We start from the raw sequence: 22,148 nt of genomic DNA on the forward strand, positions 1-22,148 counted from the left end.
ATAGAATCTGAAGGGTTTTGATTGAATAATTTTATTTATACAAGCAGTCCAGTCTCACTATGGTAAAGGAAGATATGATTGGCCATGGCATTATTTTAGTGCAACAACAGTTAGTTGCCTATGTGTAGGCATAAATCTCTATGAATTATGTAAGAGCCCTGTAAAGGCAAACAGAAAGCATGTGTAAGAAGCATGCCAAATATGATAGAGTATCTCTTAACAGTCTAGATTATATGGCAGGAGCCAGCATTTCTTAAGTATTTTCTAGGGAAGCCTCTATCATTTTCATATGTCATAACAATAACACCAAGTACATACTACAAGAGTCTTTGTACTGTTCTTGTAAAAGACCTGGAAATATAATAATCTCAAGGCAGAGAGATGTTAAAAGGGATAGCCATTATTCTTACTTTACCAAAAAAAAAAAAAAGAAATCATGACAAAGAAAGTTACAGATTTAGACGGAGACGAGTTATATCAGTAGAGACATAAATTATATCCAGATATTCTGGTTTTGAGGTCATTGCACCCCACTAACTTTAATAAAATGCAGGAGTTGTTGATAAGTTCATACTTAAGTTAGTGTAGCTGAATTTGTAAACATAATTACTAGTCCTTAAATTAAGGGAGAAAAATGCCCTTGTACATCAGTGATAAAGAAAAAAAAAGTATGTTTCCTTATGTTGCTTTAAAAATAATAATTTTAAAATATGGTAATAGGGCGAAGTCAGAAAAGTAATTGTTAGAATCATATACTTCTGCATTGAAGTCTACACGGAATTTGCTTGGTGTCAATGCAGTGTGTGCAAAAGGTGCTTAGCCCCATTCTATGAAGAAACTGTTAGAAATACCTTGTTTCATCATCAGAAGACTGCAATCTGGTTGATCAGGATGACTTCAATCAGTTTGTGTCTTGGCAATCTAAAATTAGCCTTAGACCTAAGTAGAAAATGAATTTACCTTTTTTTGTACAGACCTATAATATAATAAATACATTATCAAGGGCCAAGAGAGTTTATGAAATTTAAGAGTAGAGATTTACTTTAGTAACTGTTCTTCTAGTGCTAAATGCATTGCTGGTGTATTATGTAGTATATGGAGATCCTAAGTGCTCTAGAGGATACCAAATAACTATTAAATATTTATCTGACCTGTATTGATTACTGAAATTACTGAAGGCTGAAAGTATCTATATAACACTGCCCAACATAGATGTTTTAATTATGCTAAGTGAAATAAGTCAGTCACAGAAAGCAAATACTATATGATATCACATATGTGGAATCTAAAAAATACAGCAAATTAGTGAATAAAACAAAAAAGCAGACTCACAGATATAGACAACAAACTAGTGGTTACCAGTGAGGAGAGGGAAAGGGGAGTGACAAGATGGGGTAAAGGGGGGAAAAAGTGGTTTTATTGGATTATATGAAATCATGTGTGTAAAACTTGAAAATTGTAAAGCGCTATAGAATTTAAAGAATCATTCAATTTAAATTTTTTATTAAAAGAATAAAGTATCATAATAATACAAGGAAATGCCTGTTGTATATTTGATATTATAAACTTATTTTAGAATCGAACTTTCAAACTTTGATGCTTAGCTACTTAAAAACATGCACTTTTAATTTGTTTAAATATAGTTTCTATTATCCATACTTGTGCCCTCAATTTTAGAAAAATATTACTTAGTCTGATTTAGCTACATAAAAGGTCCTTATCAATCACCACTTGATTTTTATCCGCGAAAGGTAATTTGCAGGCTATTTAGCCTAAAAATTATTGAGACAAATAAATGAATAAGTAGACTAGGGCATAAATTGGAAACTTTACATTAAGCTTATAAGATTAAGCTTAATAAGCTTAATAAGCTTGATAAGATTTTTGAGATTTTTTTTACAACTAACATTTATATACCTCTTATGAAATGTAGTAAAAGAAAAAGTTTCAAAGCGATATAAAAATATTCCAAACCGTATTATTTAAGGACGTCGGACAAGGTTTTAACAGAAGCTTAACATTAATTTTTAATTTACAAGAGACTGATATGTCAGTAGGGGTAGCATGCATGTTAGATAGTGGTATTACCTCTTTGATTATATCCATATGTCAGATTTCTGTCTGCTTTATAAAGAATGATGGGGAGTTGATATAGCCCATTATGTATAGTACTTGTGATAATTTTAGGTTCTATTCCATCTCTTGAACTTGTTCATTTTGATAGTGCATTATCATTCTAAGATTCTGGTTGGTGTTTAAATTTCAGTAACTGAAGGTCACTATTCATATTTTAACTGGACTAAAAAGTTTTTAATGCTAGCATTAACTTTTGAATTATGCTCGAGCTCTTAGACTTTACAGCATGTTTAGTTTCTTTTCATTTCTTATTAGTATTTTTCAGTATTAATAGTCTCCTGCTCCCACCTCCAGCAAGAACTCTCCTCTCTGTTCAACATCAGAAACATTTTCCTCTTTGGCATGTGCTTTTAGTTCCCCAAGCAGTATAAGCAAATTGGAAAGTTCAGCTGTCATTCTTGGAAGGTCATAGATCACACTAGCAGCCTGAGTAATCCAAGAGGTTTTAAGTATCATAGCATTTAGTTTAAAGTGAAATTTGCTCTGACAGAGCTGGCAGACCAATAGGAAAAAGAAATATTTGTGCTTGGAGAAGTGCATATGTAGAGACCAAGAGTCTAACTGATGGCTGGAAGTGATTTCAGTCTAAAAAAACAAATCATTAAGAGAGTGCATAGGGGTAAAATACACAGTTCATATTTTAAAGAGTCTCAAAATGAACCAGCAACTAAGGTTAGCATTACATAGTAATTAGCTGTGGTGTTCAGACTTTAACTCACTCAGTACCAGACAGTATGGTTAAACTATCACTGTGAAAACATCGCTACTTAAACTCTCTACTTTAAACCTACAGCAGTAATTTTTGTACCTTAAAAAACCAAAGTATTATGACAGGCTATATAAATGTTGAACCAGTAACAGACAAACAATTATTTAAAAGAGGTGCTAATGACTAAGTTTATTGACCTAGGGGTTAGTTAAGCAGCTCAGCAAGTTCCCTTAACATTTGGTGGTGTGAACTGAGGCATTCCTTGATATTATAGAACTGCTAATTTCAAGAAGTCCTTGTACTTAATTGAAGAAATGCAAGCTAAAGATGACAAGATGGTATACTTTCATTAAAAGATTGCTATAAAAATTTTGAGACCATTATAAGTTTCAGTAAATATTCACTTCAGCATCATCACATCTGATGGCTTCTATTAGGCACCTATTAGAGTATTTTTTCTGTTAATTGCTACAAATAAGGAAAAAAAATCTTCTAATGGCTCCAGTTATTTCTTTCAAGTCATTGTTCTGTTCAAGAAAGCCAATTTTGAGTCACAGGAATACAAGGTTTATAAATTCTTTCCTTAGATGTGCAAAGCAGATTAATAAGAGTAGACTAGAAGGGACTCCAGCAAGATGGTAGACTGACCTGACTTGGAAGGGCCCCCTCCTGTATAGATATAGAAAGGGTGGACAAAATATAACCCCAAGTGACACGCAAACACAAAAGAACCACCACAAGAATATTGAACTAGGTATAGGTTATGTGGTATAGGAAGATGGAGCTGAATTCCCTATATAGAGCCTGGAACTTCAAAGGGATGCCTTTTTCTCATCAGTTGAAAAGAGGACTAGATGATTTTAATTCACCAGCCCAGAGAAGTGGCTAAAACTTGTCTTCTGCCCTAAGACCCTAGAAGAGGAGGATAGTCACCCATGAGGAACCGGAATCATACGCTTGCTTCATGAACACGCATGGGGTCAGAATTTATACTATACATTTAATTCAGGAAACCCCAAGTCAAGAAATTATCATTAAAATGGCTTCAGGACAGTGAAATTCCAGGACCTTGATATATTATAAACAAATACAGAACCTCTCTGTAGAAGTATCTCGAAGCTCAAGGGCCAGCAGACAGGCAAAAAAGAAAAAAATGACTAAGCTTGTGAAGAAAGGGACCGTCATGAAGAAGAATTGTCAGAGGCAACAGTAAAAGAGTAAGGATGCCCAAGAACTGGAGTTAATAGAAGAATCTCAGTGAGACTATAAATTAAAAAAAAATAATAAAAAGGGATAGAAGACTTAATCCAAAGATGATATAATATGAAAAAGTACCAACTGTAATATCTCCACATAAAAAAATATAATCATTAAAATAGGCTCTGGAGATGGGTTAAATAACAGATTAAGATGTATAATAAGTGTAAATTGAATGGTATTAGAAGAGCGTCAGTGAAATGGAATTTCTTTCCATTTGGAATAAATCAGTGACTATTTTACACATGCTTCCTCCATCATTAGTACAAATTAGTTTTTATCTGAAGCATCTCAGTATAGTAACTAAATTGAAAGGATTTGTCCCCAAGATGGTATTTTCCCCTTAGAACTGACAGATGTCTTTTTCAAAAAAATTTTTTTAATAAGTTCCAGATGAGTACATTAAATACAACCTCCCACTACTCCTATCATTTATAATTTTGAAGAAAATATTACTTAGTTTGTTTTCACTAAAAATGATTCTTTAAAATTGATAACCATGCATATAAAAGATTAAGAGTAAAAGAAAACTAAATGGAAAATGACAGCTAAACTTAATACATATTGGTGAAACTCATTAAAAGACTGCTTCACTCTGCTCATTTTCTCTATAATACAAAGGCTCAAGTCAAAAGCAATCAGTAACACTTTTGAGCAACCTAAAATATATATTATTACATTTAAATTTATAGAAACAAGATGCTATTGACAGGTTCAATGAAAATTTTAGAAGTTTTCCTATAATAGTAGTACTTTAACATGCAAGTTCATTACATTTTTCAGTGTCCAAGACAATCAGCATCTTCTCTCATTTTTATACGCCTCCACATTCACAAAGCTTTTTTGCATATGAATGATAGTGATTCCTATTTAACTCTAAATTGTTTCACATATATAAAGACATCGATTATATGAAAAAGCAATGGAAACCACATTCCATCAATGTTAAATATGCTGAGAAGTTTAAATTTGATAAAGCTTGCTTTAAAACTTTGTAAAAGTACGATACTCGGTGATAAAACAAGCTCTCCATCTAGCGGTGGATCTCTAAATTGCAAACATTTAGATTTTGATTTAGTAATACGTCACTATACAAATGTTAGGTATAATTTTATAGGCATTATGTCAGTCAATCCAGACTTCTCTTATTGCTATATATGAATTTCAAGAAAAAAATGGTCTCTTCTGCCAGAATAGCCCATCTCTTCCTGTTCAGTACAGGGACAAACTACTTCTACAGTTTGATTTCATCTACATGGAATACTACAGCCTCTTATTTATTTGATGAAACATATCCCCATATTAAAGGGGCAAAAATTGTTTCATTCCAGTTAACTATAACCTCAAATTTTTGGCCAGTTTTGAAGTTCTTTCTCTTCATTCTCAGTTCCCAAATAGTAAATGTATAACTTAAAACTCCATTTCAAAAGAGAAAAGATACCATTTTTTGTCATGAAATGTAGCATATTTGATCATTGTTAGTTCTGCCAGTGCCTCTACAGACTCGCATTACTTCACATATGGACAGCCATAATATTCTTAAATGTTCCCCATGCTTTTGCCTCTCAACCCCTTGTTCCCCAATTATCGTTTTGAAACACAGAAGTAAGTTGTTCTTGGTCCCCTTCTTAAAAACACTGACAGCTCTCCAAAAGTATGTGGTTCTTAGTATGGCATATGAAGAGCTTTTAAAATCTAGTCCTAACTTCCCTTTCTAGCTTTATCTTCTGCTACTGCTTACATTGCAAACCTAAGACTTTGACCATAACAAATCATTTGCTCTTCTTCAGCCCTTTCTCTTGCTCAGGCTGCCACACCATCAGGAATTATCTCTCTATCTCCACATGTGAAATCCTGCTTGTCCTTTAAGATTCATCCATTCATGCAATCAAACACTTTTTGAAATCCCACGCCATGTCAGATACAGCACTAGATGCTGGTGATATAGCAATGAATAAGATAGTCCTTACCATTCATGGTGCTTACAATCTAATAGGAAATGAAGACAAAAAATAAAATATAATGTCAGGAAGTGACAGATACATTAAAATCAAAGCATTTTCTATAAAGGCTTTCTAGTTCTTGAGATCCTTCTGTAACAATTTGTACATATCTCTAATATACTCTCACATTATTTTATTTGGTCCTATTCTACTCTGTAGTAATTTATAAATGTACTAGGGTAATACAACACATTATTATCAGAATTTTGTTCCGTATTAGTTGCCTCCAATCCATGGTCAGGGACCATGTCTTGTTTATTATCGCCTTCCAAGCAACACATCTTTTTTTTTGACATTGACTTCCAACACTATACTTAACACATTGTAGAAAGTCATGTACTATTTGAATGGATGGGTGGATGGATGTACAAAAGATCACTATTACGTAGACCTAAATTTCCCATGACAAATCATACTTAAGCTGAAATTACTCTGATGATAAATTTATAACCTAGTTGGAAAGGAAGATAAACATACTGATTTTGGTTCTATGATCAGTATATTGGAGTAATTAATAAAAAGAATGAACTGTTCTAGGAGACTGTTACTAAATTATTTCATGCAGTGTTATAATGTCCTGGAGCTGTATCCTCCAAAAAATGTTAAGTCCTTTGACTTAACGATCCCAAAAGAATTCCAGCTTTCAGTATTATCTTATGGATCACAAAGATAGGTAGTTAATAAGTGTCATTGTTCCCTACTTGTAAGTATATTGTCATAAAGGATTTTGTCGTAGGGAGAATAGAATCCCCAAAGAAAGACCCAAGCTAAAAAGATGAAATTCAACATGGTAGTTGTAAGTTATAAATTTCATGTGTGTCTGTATGTATATACACACACAACTATACACACACATATACAGTCAATGTAAGCCATTTTGTGATAATGACTCCTTAAAAATTTTGTTCAGGATCAACACAGTTTTGGCCTACATTAGCAGAGAGTCAGAAATGGGATCTCGTTTTTATCTTCTGTACTGGTTTCAGACCATATCATAAGTACCACATTGTTTTCAGCTTCTTTATTTTAAGGTTAATACTGAAAAAATTGAAATACTTTAGAAAACAAATGATTTTAGAGACCATGTCATGAGGATTGATTAAATGAGAGTTGTGAAATAGTCATATTAAGGAATAATTAGACTTCTTGTATGGTTTGAGAAGGTAATTCTAGGACTCATAGAACCAGATTTCAGATGGGTGTTAATGAAGAACTTTCTCATAGTTTGGTAAGTCTGTAGAAGGAACGAACTGCCTTGACAATGTAGAGTTATGGAGGTGTTATGACAAGAGCTGTATAGACCCTGTCAAGGATGTTGTGAATGAAAGGGTACACTAGAGTATTTCTAAAAATGTTTCCAAGTCAAAGATTCTATGAGCCTATGAAAAGAGAACTTGGCTTGAATGTATCCTTTTTTTTTTTCCTGTGTTATTCACTAATATATTCATTATGTGCTTTGCATTCATTTTGCTGACCTGGAAATTTCAAAGAAGAAAAAGACTTGTATTGCTTTTATCTAACTTTAATAAAATAATGATAATACTTTTCACTTATGCAGCACTTTTCACCCAAGGATTTCAAAGGGCTTTACAAATATGCACTAATTAAGCCTCACAAACAGCCAGAGGTAGGTGATTTTCTTTCCTTTCTACAGGAATGTCAATTCTGACACAGAAGTTTAATCAGAGCCTCGGAGTGCCTAGGATTCCTTACTGGCTGCCATTCCCTTTGTAATATGCTGCATGTGAAGCATCACTTGTCATGTCTGGATTTCTTTTTTTCACCCTTCTCTGAATCATCTCAAGTTTAGAATTCTAATGAATGATGTTGAAAATTTGTTTGAAGCCTTGTAAATATTACAGAAAACTTAGTCTTCTGCTTGCTGAATGCTAATTAGATTTCTAAATGTTTGTTTAAAAATAAAACCTAGGTGTGGTTTTATATTTGTTGTTGAATTTTAAATATATATTTTTTACTTATAAAGAATTTGTCATTTTTTCTAGGTACCCCAAGATCATTGTTCTTAGGACATAAAACTTAATGGCAGATGGATTTGGGGGCCTTACCTTTCCTAGTTGTCTTTTCACAACAAACAGTAACCATTTTCTTTAGACTAGAATTATATATTTTCAAGAAGCAGTATTGCATTTTGGTATTTTTCTAATTTAAAGGTCCAAAATATATCTAGACATTGAGGATAAAGGTTAAATGACGCTACATAATTAGTCTTGTAAAGAAAAAGTGGTCTAGTAGTGGCATATTCTACTCGAAAGGGACACAGCTTTTTTATATAGTTTAGGAGTACCAGGAAGAGAATATGTACGTATGGAGACACACATGCAGTGTTGGATTAAATTCCAATATAAATAGCCAAATATACAAACTCTTCTCTGAAGCAGGATGGTCACACAGGGCACGAGCAGGTACAGCATATCACAACTTAGTTTCTGTTGGTTCTGAGGGTCCCTGTTGAGGGCATGCAAGTGGCTTTAATACTGTGTACTCTAAGTCAAGTCTTAGTGGATCAGGAAAGGACAGTTTTTGCTGTGATACTTCCTTTTATATTCACGTTTCTGTCCCCTTCCAGAAGAATTTATATAATCCATCTGCTTCTGTTGGGAAAACTTACATTAGGCTCTCCTGGTTTGAACCAGATTCAGCATTAACAAGGCTACATCCTTGTCCCAAGGGAGAAAGTAGAGTAAGAGTTCACATGTCCCAGAAGAATATCTATCTCCAGGTTTTAACATCCTGAAAAGTCCAATTTCCTCACAATATATATTAGAACCAAATGAGAGACTAAAGAATCAAACTATTCTGTATCAGAGTGAATTTTATTTAAAAGATATTAATTGTAGGGATATGGTTGATCTTTCATGATACAAAAGGATATAGAACTTAGAGTACCACCAGAGTACCCACACTGGTCATAATGTTTCACATATTCTTTAAACAGCGATTTGATCTATGATACATGATGGATAATTCCAGAAAAGCTCATTTTAAGAGTTGGTCTCAAATTCTCCTATTTGAAAAATTTCCCCATATGATATTTATGGAAGTTCACAAAAATTTGGTATTTACATTGTAATACAGAAGTCTCTGGGTTAACTATTGAGTGCATAAATAGAAGTTTATTGCAGTAAACCTGCAGGCTCAGAAAACTCAAACTCAACAGTGTTCAAGATTTGGTCTTACTTTCACTGACTTGGGGATGCATATTCTTACCAAAAATTGTGACTAACATATTTTAAAAAAATCCATTTGTCAATTTACAATGAAAGTATAACCAGCAGGCAGATCAGATATGTCTTAAGTTTATTCTTTACCCTGTTGGCAAGCCATATGAGAAAACAGTAATCAGAAATTTGTTTATTGGTCATAGAAATTTAAAAGTTTTGCAGTTTGAATGTGTAATAACTTTAGACTCAGAACCTTTGTTAATGCCCCTTCCTCAATGAGGACAAGCCTGCCAAAAAGGTCATATATTCCTGATGGTGTTATAGGTCACCCCAAGGGATTGCTTGGGTTGGTTCCACTACAGCATTGCCTCTGAGGAGCTCCTTGTTCTGTGCCAACATGGCTGACAGACACCCTTCTCAGTACTGTCATCTTCTTTTAGATAGAATTACAGTCATATTGTTCCTCTGTGAGATGTTCTGTTTTGAAGGTACTTTCGCATATTTCTTCACTGATCAGCCGTATGCCTCTTGTTTCCAAGTTCTTAAAAGAGATCTCACCACAGCCCCTAGATTAATAAACAAAGACAAAATTAACTTGAGTTTTACCGAAGTCTGCTGCTATTCAGCCTCAGAAGAGATGCTAAAACATGTAAAGAGTGGCTGAAGGCAGGTAATAAGTAGAAAGCTGAAAAAGGAAGGAGCTGAAATCCACAAGCTCTATAGTCATCCTTTATATAACTGAGAGTTGTTTAGATACATGAGTATTTGTTAGCCTTAGTGCTTCAACAGAAAATTTTTCAATGGCCAACTTTTCCTCTAATTTTAAACTGATACAGGTGTGTCTTAGTCGTGGGCTCCATTAATTTCTAAAACATCTTTAAAGCTACCTCTAGAGTAATATTTCCCTTCATCAGAAAATTTAATCTTTCTTTCCATGGGACCAAAGTAGGAAAAGCATACTTGTATTTTGCCATTTCAAAATAAAATTCAGACTTAAAACTTTCAAACAACTTTTAGAAATTACAGACACAGTTTTTGATATAGAAGGAACCCAAAAGTTTGATTTGTCCAGGATCGTTCACTACAAATGCTAACCTAAACCTTATATTTCAGAAATTCCATTCCCCTAAGAGGTAGATTCACATGAATTATATGCCCTTTACTTTTAGTATTTAATCCTATTCCAACACACACACACACACACACACACACACGCACACAAATTATTTAAAACCTTAACATTTTAATCGTTACTTCTAAAGCGTTTTAACTTAATCTCACTTTGAGTTGTGAGAAGAAATCAGTGCCTGTATGAATATATTTTTTAATCATATTGAGATTTTGCTGATAAAGGGAAAAGTATCTTTCCATCTAGCATTATCTGGAATAATCTTAAATCATTTAAATATATTTATTTTTTCAAAGCTTACATTTCTGGGTTATAAATAATTTCTTTTGATTGGAAATAAGCTCACTAGCATTCACTGCATGCGCTATGCATGAGCATGTTATAGCTGCCATATTTGCCTGGCAAAATAATATCTTGTCATTTTGCTAAGTGTTTAATAATTCTCTGACTCTTTAAAAGTACTTTTTCTTCTAAATGTATTAATAGATGAAAGAAGAATTTTTAAAGTAACATCAGTTTATCCGTGTTTCAATCCACCTTTTTAACTCTGAAGGTTATCTTTGGGCTTCTGTTATTTCCATAGAATAAATTTATCATTTATAAATTTATAATTATAAATTTGTAATCCAAAATTTATAATTTGCTTGCTGTAACTCAAAACATGTACTATTTAGTAATTTTTTTGCATTGAGGAGTCAGAAGAAGAATTTGCATATCAAATCTGGCTAACTTTCAAATTTTGTAAAATTCTTTGTCTTCTTTTAGTCATAGGCTTATGGTATGATTTGGCTCAAGTGAGAGTTTACTGCTAAAACTCAATTGCATGTCCTTACTAATAGTGGATTAATCCTATGAAATAGAGATCTTATTATAAATAACAAAACTCACTTTACTACAGTTTTAATTTTATCATTCCCTAGCAGTGTATTACTGATAGTTGCTAACATGTAAAATATTTTCACATTCTGGCATAAACGCCATGTATGAGTGTAATTCATTAAAACGTTTCTGATCTCTCTTTCTCTTTGTCTTGAATGGTACCTGATGACAGAGGTTTTCATCATTTTTAACAGAAGTTATTAGAATTAGATATTTATTAAACACATTTTTATGACTACAGTAATTTAAAGAAGAAAAAAAGTTAATGATAGCCAGCCACATAAGTCACTTTTGCTGCTAGGAAGAGAATTTTGGAGGTATAAAGTTCCAGGCCTCTTCTTTGACCTGCATTGGAATGAAAAATATAATAGATTATTCCTTTTTTCTCTTTTTAGCCTTGGAATGGATGGCTTTGGCCAATCGGTTGGCATTCTTGGACGCCCTGCCACAGCTTATGGATTCCGCCCTGATGAACCTTACTACTATGGCTATGGATCTCGATAAAGTCATCCCTCTCCATCTGTGCTCTCAGCTTAGAAGAGATCTGTGTGGGTTGGGTTAACTTTGAATCTTGGCCTAATAATGCATGTTGATACTATTGCGGGTCTGTGTTTCTTTTTACTTTTCCATACTGTTAGCTGCAGGTTAACTTCGACCCCTTCCGTCCTGTGTTAAGTACAGTTGATGCTTGACACTGTTCACTCATCAAACCACATCCTGATGCCGAATAATATTTACCATGAGACTCAAAAGTGAATGCTGAAAAGCAACTAGACTGGAAAACAAACACTACATTATGTACATTAATTGACTAATTTAATTTCTATTAAAAAGAAGCATAAAGTACAAATGAATTAGCAAAAGTCATGTGTTTCTATTTAATGTGTTTTATTAGGAGTTACATGCTTATGTAGAGTGCATATAATTTTTTTTCCTGTCCTTTTTTTCCCCTTATAAACTCTTAAGTATTTCACGTGATATGTGCTACCTTTAAAATTTATAATTTTTTATTTCATGCCATGTGCCTGAAACGTTGCTTCCCAAAGTTATTAACTATGATTTTTTGATTAACAGTGGAACATATGCCATAATTATGTTATATGTGAGTAGAGTTTCTTCAGCAATTAATTCAAATTAATTTTGTCTTTCTGATTTTAATACAGAAAACCTAGGACATCTATTAGTATACATGAAACTAGATTGGCATTGGGTTTTTTAATTTTATTATTCATGAAGTCTAAAATATGGAAAAGCTAATTATGTCTCACTGAAGAAAACTAAGGAACAAAATATTTTGCTCACTTAGATACCCGTTTCCCATTTGTTCACTTGTTTTTACAAGATTTAGGTAGTAAGAAATGGAAAGACATAATAATGAGTTGTGAAAATAACTCATGCATGTTATAGTATGGAAATATTTACTTGAAAAACAGAGCAAATTAAATAATTACAATCTACAGATATTTCCTTGAGCGCCTGCTGTGGAAGAAATTATATGAGGCTTTGAAGTAAATACATAGATCAAAGACAAGAATTTAAAATCTCATTGGTCTACTATACTAGTTATTGGGCTTCATTTATATTTTAAGCATAGAATAGTAGAGCTGGAAAGGACCTTTGAAATAATTCAGTCCATCTATTTATTTGGGAAACCAATCCCATAGAGATTTAAAATATAGTCAACAGATATTAACTACCTGCTATGTATAAGGAAGTATATCATGCTCCTTAGGGAATAAGTGAATCTAAGATATGATCTGTGTCTTTGAACTCACAACCCAATTGATCTTTCTGAAAACATGTATTTGTCTTGGTTTCTATTTTAACTATAGAATATTAAAGCTGGAAAGGGCCTTAGAAACAACCCTATCAAACTCTTTCAGTTGGAAAAACCATGCCAGGAGAAATTAAATGACTTCCCCAAGCTTATGTAGTTAGTCTTTGACATAACCTGTCTTCATGCTTCCAATTCAGTAACCTCAATTAGTAAGTATCGTGCCTTATTACTTGTCATATGTACAAAGTATAAATACAAATAAGTGACATTATTAGAAAGATAAAGCAAACATTCTATAACTTAACTTCCCTCATACCATTATAAACTGATTTAGGAAGAACATCCACAACAATTCATAACATTTCCAGGGCTGGTCTCCAGGGTTTACATGCACATACGCATTCTCCCTGTATATTTTTTTCATTATTTTAGGACTTCACAGAATTAGAAATTGTGATCTTTCCACTCAAGCATGGACTGATTTACCTTTGCATTATTTATGAAGGAAAATTTTACTAAAGGAATAAGGAAGAATATCTAAAATTCTTACATACTTCAGAGAACAAAAGGTTTTGGCCTTGGGCACTTTTAGAAATACTATTTATATGTAAGTCAGATATCCTGGACTTACCAGATTTTGTCTACAAATTAAAGTCATGTTTACTTTAAGAGCTAAATTGCCATGGCCTCAAGCCATAGTTTATAGCTGGAAATTATTTCTTCTCAAGAGTTTTCTGCCGTTTCTGAGCGTTCCCTAAGGCGCTTTCTCACATGGGGCCAAGAATAGGTTCCTCATGTTTTGTTTCCTCCCCTTGTCCCTACACTGCTTCCTCTAGGTTGTTCATCTTCATGAGATCACAGCTGCCCTCTTCTTGGGAGAGCCACCACTACATTCACTCAGGACTTGGGGAAGAGAACACTGCTCCACCCTTTCCTAGCCCCTTCCATATGTGTGACACACCTATTGCTTAATTCTGCACAGCACAATAGAACTGAAGCCATATATCCTGTCATGACTTTACAGAAACCTCAGAAATGGTAGATGAGGTACATCACACAAAATAACTTGCTACTATTACTAGTTGTAGCTACGATCAGAGGTTACAGTCACTAGGCTCTCACTTGGTGTTATGTTGTAGGGCTTACTCCGTGCCACCAGAAATATGCCAAGAATCTTTAGGACTCAAAGACTAAGCCAAATTGTCAGAAGGTCTCAGAGAAAAGAGGATGCTTTTTCTTCAACCCAATTGAAGGCCTATTTTTCAGAGTCTTTGTTTCTTGTTACAAGATTTTTTATTAGCTGCCTGATCTTCAGGATTTTAAAGACCTTGCATATTTTAAGTCATGAAACAGAGAAAAAGAGAGAAATATAAATTGATCTTCGTACCTGGAGGGTTTTTTCCAAATCTAGCCAATTTGTCCTGGTTATTGGCAAATCTTCCCAAATTCTATCATTGAGGATACATCAACGTTTTTAGTGAGGTGAGTTTGTCCTTTTGTGTCTTTGTTGCTAGTTTAATGAGAATTTGGAAAATATGGTGTCTCCTCAGATATCTAAAATCCCACATACACATTCTACCCAGGTACCTGACAGTCTACTAGATTGAAGGGATAACATTAAGCTTCAATATATGTTCTCTATGGAGTATAGCAGAACCTCCCGACTATTTGGGATAAAGACTTGCATGAAATAGAGAGGCATTAAAGAATAGAATTAATAACACTGAGAAAAATCAGTGATAAAGAAAAATTTGATAAGCTCTCTGAGAAGGCAGAAGAAAATAACATAGATTAAATAATATATAAAAAATAATATAGAAGATAAAAATCAGAGCACCAATATTTGGCTGGTTGGTTTTCCAAGAAAAGAGTTTTTGTTTTTTTAAGGTACAGGAATAACAGCCAAAGATAATAGAAGAAAATATTACTGAGCTGAAAAGGATTTTTATCCCTGCAATATGTGAACCATTTTTTAAAATGGATACTGACATCTATTTTGACATAGAGAAGTTCTTGATAAAAATGAATTAAAATTTCCATAAGAATCCTGAGAAGAAAGACAAAATACCTTCAGAGAAATTGACTGCCCTTAGACTTTTGACATTAAGTGGCAGAAGATAGTGGAGTCTGATCCATAAGGTGGTTTCAGTGAGATTTAGAACTCAAAAATACCATACTTGATCAATTTCTTTCTTCTTTTTTCTGTTTTGTTTGTTCTGGGTTTTTTTTTATTTGTTTATTTTAGTTTTTTGTTTTGTGAAGGAGATGGATATTCTTAAGTGAGAAAAATCTCATAGGAAAACAAAATGGCCTATATGGTCTGAGCCTTTTGTAAAGAGAAATCTCCCCTAAAAATTCAAACATGTTTGAACATCTTTGAACGTGGAGTTCAAACTTATACTATCTGTATAGTATTGGAAACCCTGGAGCACCTGGCAGAAACAAACGCAAATCTCCAGAGAAATATACCTTCAACCCAGGTTTCACAGGATTCTCACAGATGGAGATCAACTGAACATGCGCTCACATGGAAAGATTACAAAGCACATGAGGAAAGAAGCCACAATGAGAGAGAAAGCACAGACAACAAACAAAAAGTCACCTTCCCCCAGCAGATATTGGAATTTTCATACAGAGAATATGTTTAAATGTGTTTAAAATATTTAAAGAAAGGGGATGTTAAACATGGTCAAGAAATAAAAGACAAATGGGAAACTAGAAATATATTGATATTTCAAGTTCAATGGGTGAGTTAAATTAGACACAGTTAAGTAAGATAATAAAGTTAGATTTTTGAAAAAGTAGCCAGAATGTATGAGTTATAAAGATATAGGAATATAAGCAATTATGGGACATCAAATATAGGTGGAAAGTTCTAGAAGAAGAGAATAAAGGGATGAGGCAATACTTGAAGAAATAATTTTCTAAAATAACAAAAGATGAATATATCTTCAAAATGAGTGTCTTAGTCTGTTTAAACCACTAAAACAATACCACAGACTGTATGGGTTATAATCAACAAGCATTTCTTTCTCACAGGAAGTCCAAGATCATGGTGTTGGCAAATTTGGTGTGGTGGCTAGTAAGGACCCACTTTCTGTTTCATAGATGACACCTTCTGTGTCTTCACATGATGAAAGAGGATAAGGGATCTCTTTGGAGCCTCTTTTATAAGAGCACTAATCCCATTCATGAGGGCTCCACCCTCATGACCTGAGCACCTTCCAACAACTCTATTTCCTAATATCAACCCACCTTGAGGGTTAGATTTCAACATATGAGTTGTGCAGGGGCACAAACATTCATGTCACAGCAATGAGGAAGAACACCAAATCTGAAGACAGGAAACACACACACACATATAGATGTACCAGCATGAAACTGAAGCATATCAAAGAAAAAGAAGAAAAAATCCAGAGAGAAAGAAAATTTACAAAGATACTATAATTGGGCTGACAATGATGGAAGCAAATAGCCAGTAGAAGAATATCTTCAATGAGTTGATAGAAAATAACTGGTCACCTATAATTGTATATTCAGTTAAACTCATTCCAGTATAAAAGGAGATTGAGTAAACATAAGCAAGCTTCTGGTTTTGCCAGCAATCCTTGGCGTTCCTTGGCTGGTAAATGCAGCACTCCAGTACCATCACTATCTTCCTTCTGTGTCTTCACATCATCTTCCCTCTGCATGTCTGTCTCTGTGTCCAAATTTCCCCTTCCTATAAGAATACCAGTCATATTGGATTAGGGTCCACCCAAAGATCTTATTTGAACTTGATTACCTCTCTAAAGACCCTATTTCCAAATAAGGCCACTTTGAGGTACTGGAGTTAGGACTTCAACATATATTTTGGAGGGGAGGCAATTCAACCCATAACAATATGCATATGCCGAAGAGTGTAGGAATAAGTTTCCTTTGTCCCACTGATGTTTTATAATCTCTGCTCGCCAAATTGCTCGAAACCAGTGATAAACAGAATATCTTAAAAGCAGGCAGAGGTTCAAAAAAAATAGACACGTAGAGTGGATCAAAGATGAAGATGGCAGCAAATTTCTCATCAGAAACAATGTAAACAGGGAGACAGTGGAGCACTATCTTTAACAGTAATGAGAGGATAAATTGTCAACCTAGAATTCTATACCCAGTGAAAATGCTTTCCAAGAATGAAGGTGAGAAAAGACATGTTCAGGCATACAAAAGCTGAAAGAAGTTATCACCAGCAGAGCCACACTACAAACATTAAAGGAAGTCTTTCAGGCAGAAGAAAAAATGATACCAGATGAAATATGGATCTCCACAAAAAAACTAAGAGCACTGAAAAAGGTAGCTAAGGGGCAAATATTTCCTGGTGTTGGACTTAGAAGCTCCTACCATAAATCACTTATGGCATGGGGTGTGGGGGAGGAGGGTAGGTAAAGGAAGGGAAAGGAGGAAGAGAGGAACAGAGGAGGAAACAACAGGAGGAGGAGGTAAAAGAGAAGAATGTCTGCTTAGTATTAGGCTAGTGAAAGGCTATGTGACTGACTTTGGCTCTCCAGAAGCATCGTAATTTTCCTATCAGGCATTTTCTCAGGAAAATTAATTTCTTCTCACAAAGAGCAAATAATCACATCAGACTACAGAGTTCTGCCCCAGCTCATGTTTGAGATGATTCTCTTTCTCACCCATTAGTAGGAGTAAAATGATGCTTGCTCAAACTCCATTGAATAATTTCGCTAGTTCAGTGGATCTCAAACATTAGCATACATGAGAATCAAGTGGAGGGCTTCCCAGACCACATTTCTGGGCCATATCCCAGTATTTCTGATTCAGTAGGTCTGGGATGGGGCCCCAAATTTTGCATTTCTAGTAAGTCCCCTAGGTGATGCTGCTGCTTCTGATCAAGGACCACACTTTTGAGAACCATTGCATTAGTTCATAGGGTGGGTACTATTTTTTATACCAGTATGCATTCAATAGAATCACCTGAGGAGTTTTTAAAAAATTCAGGTACCCGAACTCCAGCTCAAACCAATTAAATAATAATCTCTGGGACAGGAGCCCAAGAATCATGGTTTAAAAGTTCCTCTGGGTGATTTTAATGTACAGCTAGCGTTGATAATCACTGATTTACAGGAAACCAGTAAATATGCAGGGACTCCCACATGGAGCATGTTTTAAATGGCTGTGTGCACGTCCATCCACCTAAATTATAGGTTGTGGATGAGTAGGGATGTTGTGAGCATGAAATTCCTGTGCTGGTAGATAACTATATCTGTAACACTTATTGCAGCACATGTGGCAGATGCTGATGTTTTGATGCTCCTATAGTTATTATATGTAATTCAGGCACCAAGACACAGGGATTCTGCTTCCACATAAAGCAGCCACAGCAAAAAGCACCAGCCTGAAAACCTACAAACACACAATGCAGTACACACAAAACCAACTGCCCTAATGGTCATCACAAATGGGGGTTGAGTTGCACAACTGGTCGTAAGTATTGTCATTGTCCCTGAATACAAGTGTAGGGCAGTAAGTCAATACTGCTTCTTGCCACCTACATCAGAAGTCCTTAGAATCCATCTACCATGTTCCCTCGGAAATAGTACCCTAGGAACACAATCCTAGGACCTATTTGTAGTATCTGTCAAGCTGGGACACCAAATTAGAATATATTTGGTTGGCTTTCACTAGTTTAGATCCCAATTTTTACATGTCAGTTACTTATAAGGGTGGTGCCCAACTCTCAGGATGTTGTCTGAACCCACCTTCCTAATACTTCCATGAAAAGAATCAGTGATGGATAGAACTCCTGTTGCCTCAGTTTTCCTTTTTACAGGCTCAGGGTTCAGGTTGCAGCATCTATTTCAAAGAGTTGCTATATTTAGAAACTTCTTCCTCATCAACTGAGTATCTACATATAACACCAGTGCTTGTGATTGTTTTCCTACACCGGTTTTCCTTTAATTACCTAGCCATTTTGTTTTCATCTCTTTGACTGTAGGTTAGTCCATTATTTATAGCCCACCAGCCACGTGGCTTCCTGTGCTGTCTGTATTGAGATTGCGTGGAGCTAAGCATATTGTGCCAATTAGCTTAGTCCTTCTACAAGGGAATCATCAGAGGGAAGCAAGAAGCCTAGTGTTTAACCTAATTCCAGGTTATGGTGGCATTGCTATCCTTGACCCACAAGTAGTCTTTGTGTTTCCTCTGTTCATCCTGCCAGTGTTGTTTATTTTTAGCAGAGGCTCCCCTCTGATCTCAATTGACATAGCCATCCCTCAGAATAGGAGAGGACCAGTGTTTGTCTTGCCACCTGCTTGTGAACGTAATAGTTCGGCCCTTTCCTTAAAGCACCATTGTCATTTTAATCAGACCAGGATCTAGGCCATCATTCTGGACTGTTCAGAGTTTTAACTGATCCAAAGTATAATTAGAAGCTTTGCTGCTATGGCTGTAGGCACCAGACCCATGAGGGCTTTCAATTCACATAGGTCCAACTAGATAGAAAGTGGTTGTTTTTCTAAGGATATGAATTTGTCTATGTCCCCTGAAATTCCTTACATCAAAATCCCACTGGTGGCTGCTGCTCTTTTCCTGACCCTACAGGGATCATCCTGAGATCTAAGATCCAAAGCCCACTGTGAGTAATACCACTAAAGAAAATTCTGGGACAGATAGAGTCAGCTATTTTTAATTGGTCTTACATCATTCAGAGTTTGATCAGGAAAACAGAACCACTCTGAGTGATATAGCGTATGGAATTTATTACAGGAATTAGACTTTATATAATTGTGGGAGCCAATAGAGAAGTCTATGAAAAACTGCTTCTTCTTAGTTGTGCAGGGTTTGAAGTTGCTATAGGTCAGCTGAACTAGCAGTTGGGAATGGAATAGAGAACACTCCCGGGGAGCAAATCTAGACCTTAACTAAGGAACACTCCCTGACCCCAAAGTAAAAGGAATTAGCAAATGCTCCTGGCAGGATTTCAGATTTGCCATGAACCAACAATTCCCATTGCTCCCCTTTTTGAGTAGGAGTGTCCTTTGTGGTTATCCTGTCCCTGTCTCACCACTGCATATTGGGTGGGAGTAGAGGGGTGATGTGGCAGATAACTTATTTCAGTTCACAAGTCTCTGAATCAAGAGAAGCCGTAATAGAGGAGAACCTGAAAATCACACCCAAGGAGCCTCATCCTCACCTGAATATGATTTTGATGAGAAGCTCCTGTACTTCAAGCCGGAGCCTAATGCCATAATGGTAGGTGACTTTTGGGGGCAAAATTAAGTATATTTTGTATGTGGACAGAGTATAAATAATGTGGTCATACAGCTATGTGTATTGATTGAGAAAGATGGCCATGGTATTTTTCTGCTCCTCTCAACGTGAGACGGACTCTGTTTCTTCACTTCTTGAATTTGGGCTCACCTTGTATCTTGCTCTGACCAATACAATGTGGCAGAAATGATATGCGAGTTCTAGGGTCTGCACCTCAAGAAGGCTTGCAGCTCCTGCCTTTGCCCTTGTAGAATGCTCCCTGAGACTGACATGCTGTGAAAATACTTGGAGCCCAAACATCCCAGCTGTCTCAGCTGAGCTGCCCACCCCAACCCTGCTGACATATCACCAAAACTCAGTTATGTGAAGGAGCCCAAGTAAGTCCAGAAGAAGGACCTCCCAATCAACCGAAAAACTGAAAAATGATAAATTGATGTTGTTTTAAGCCTGTGAGTTTTGGGCTGATGTGGCCGATTGTGTTTTCCAATGATGGCCCCTCTGATATATCCCATCCCACACGCTTATCTAACAAAGTGATATTGACACTCCCCCCATCTAGTAATGGAGTCTATGTCCCCTCCCCTTGAGCCTGGGTTTCAACCAACTGCGTTAAGCCGAAGTGTTGCTACGTGATTCCTAGACTGTCATAAAAGTACTTTCACTTCTGCCTTGTTCTCTTGGAACCAGCTGCCATGCCGTGAGAGGGTCCAGCCACGTGGAGAGGCCAGGTATAGGGGTTGCAGGAGATGATCCCATCCGAGGTCCCTGCAGACAGGTAGGTTCAACAGCTAGAGGTGAATAAGCCTTCAGAGGAGCCCAGCCTCCCCCACACCCCCTGCCCTCAAACCCCCGCAGAGGACACCACATGAGCCAAGATGAGCTGCCCTGCCAAGCCCTGCTCAAACCCTTACAGATTTGTGAGCAAAAAGAAAAATAATGTTGCTGTTTGAAGCTCTTAAATTTGTGATGGTTTGTTATGCAGCAATTGGTAACTGATATAAATTATATCAGAGTGATATATATAAAGGCCTATAAAAATGCTTCAAATCACAAGTACTAAGACTTCCTTAAACCTTTCACTTTCTCTCCACATCTACTACCAGCACTAGTATTTTCCACAGATAGGAAGACTGTGAGTCCATGAGAGTTGTTACCTAAATGAAGAACAATCAAGAACAACAACATACCACCCTGTAGAGTGACTATTTTAATTCATTTCCCAGCAAAGTTATCAATTCCTATAAATCATGATCTCTCAAGGCCATTTAGAAATATTTTGATTGCCAGAGGTCCAACATACGGGGCTTTGCAGTATAAAATACTTGTGTGTGATCCTCATGACCGCTCAATATAGAAACCCTGCAGTTGATTAACTTGTGAGAAGAAATGTTTAGCACGTACTTAACTTCCTCTACTCTTTTCTCCTCCAGGCCTCTTAATCTTGTTTGGCTGGTAGTTTGGGGAACTGAAGTAAGTGAATCTGGAAGTTGGTAACTGCTACTTAAAAGCAAAATAAATGCCTCTTATGAGGTCAGTTCTTTTTCCTCCTTACCTGCAAGTTACCAGTGTCTCAAGTCTGCTGCTGTGTCATCAGCACTGGGCTAGGGCGTGATTGTGAAATTGAACCCCAGAGAGCATGAATATTATTGTTTGCACCAGGTGGAACGTGGAGCTGCACATTAAGGCCTAGAGTCCAGGAGGGCAAGTTAAAGAGGCATTGAAACTTCTCAGTTTAGCTTAACTTTCAGGGCTCATTTATTTCCAATCCTGGGCTGAAGGAATCCATTTTAATTCAGTGATTTCAGAAAGGAGA

The 22,148-nt window shown here is 35.7% G+C and overlaps 1 protein-coding gene and 1 long non-coding RNA gene across 3 annotated transcripts in view; one reads left to right on the plus strand and one right to left on the minus strand.

Moving 5' to 3' along the window:
* Positions 1 to 12,158, plus strand: part of KIFAP3 (kinesin associated protein 3) — a 165,309-nt gene extending 153,151 nt beyond the window's left edge. For both annotated transcript variants that reach the window (XM_049715585.1, XM_004269744.4), the window contains exon 20: positions 11,691 to 12,158. In XM_049715585.1, coding sequence (XP_049571542.1) covers positions 11,691 to 11,799 — 109 coding nt within the window. In that variant the 3' untranslated portion in view covers positions 11,800 to 12,158. The remainder of the gene's footprint in view (positions 1 to 11,690) is intronic.
* LOC117201277 (uncharacterized) lies at positions 8,964 to 21,914 on the minus strand. The gene is made up of 2 exons (XR_004483269.2): positions 20,941 to 21,914; positions 8,964 to 9,853 (listed from the first exon to the last, which is right to left on the minus strand). It is a non-coding gene; the product is annotated as an uncharacterized LOC117201277 (long non-coding RNA).
* Positions 21,915 to 22,148: the final 234 nt, after the last annotated feature.

The sequence above is a fragment of the Orcinus orca genome, chromosome 1 (genome assembly GCF_937001465.1).
Source record: "Orcinus orca chromosome 1, mOrcOrc1.1, whole genome shotgun sequence".
In the NCBI taxonomy this organism is placed as follows: domain Eukaryota; kingdom Metazoa; phylum Chordata; class Mammalia; order Artiodactyla; family Delphinidae; genus Orcinus; species Orcinus orca.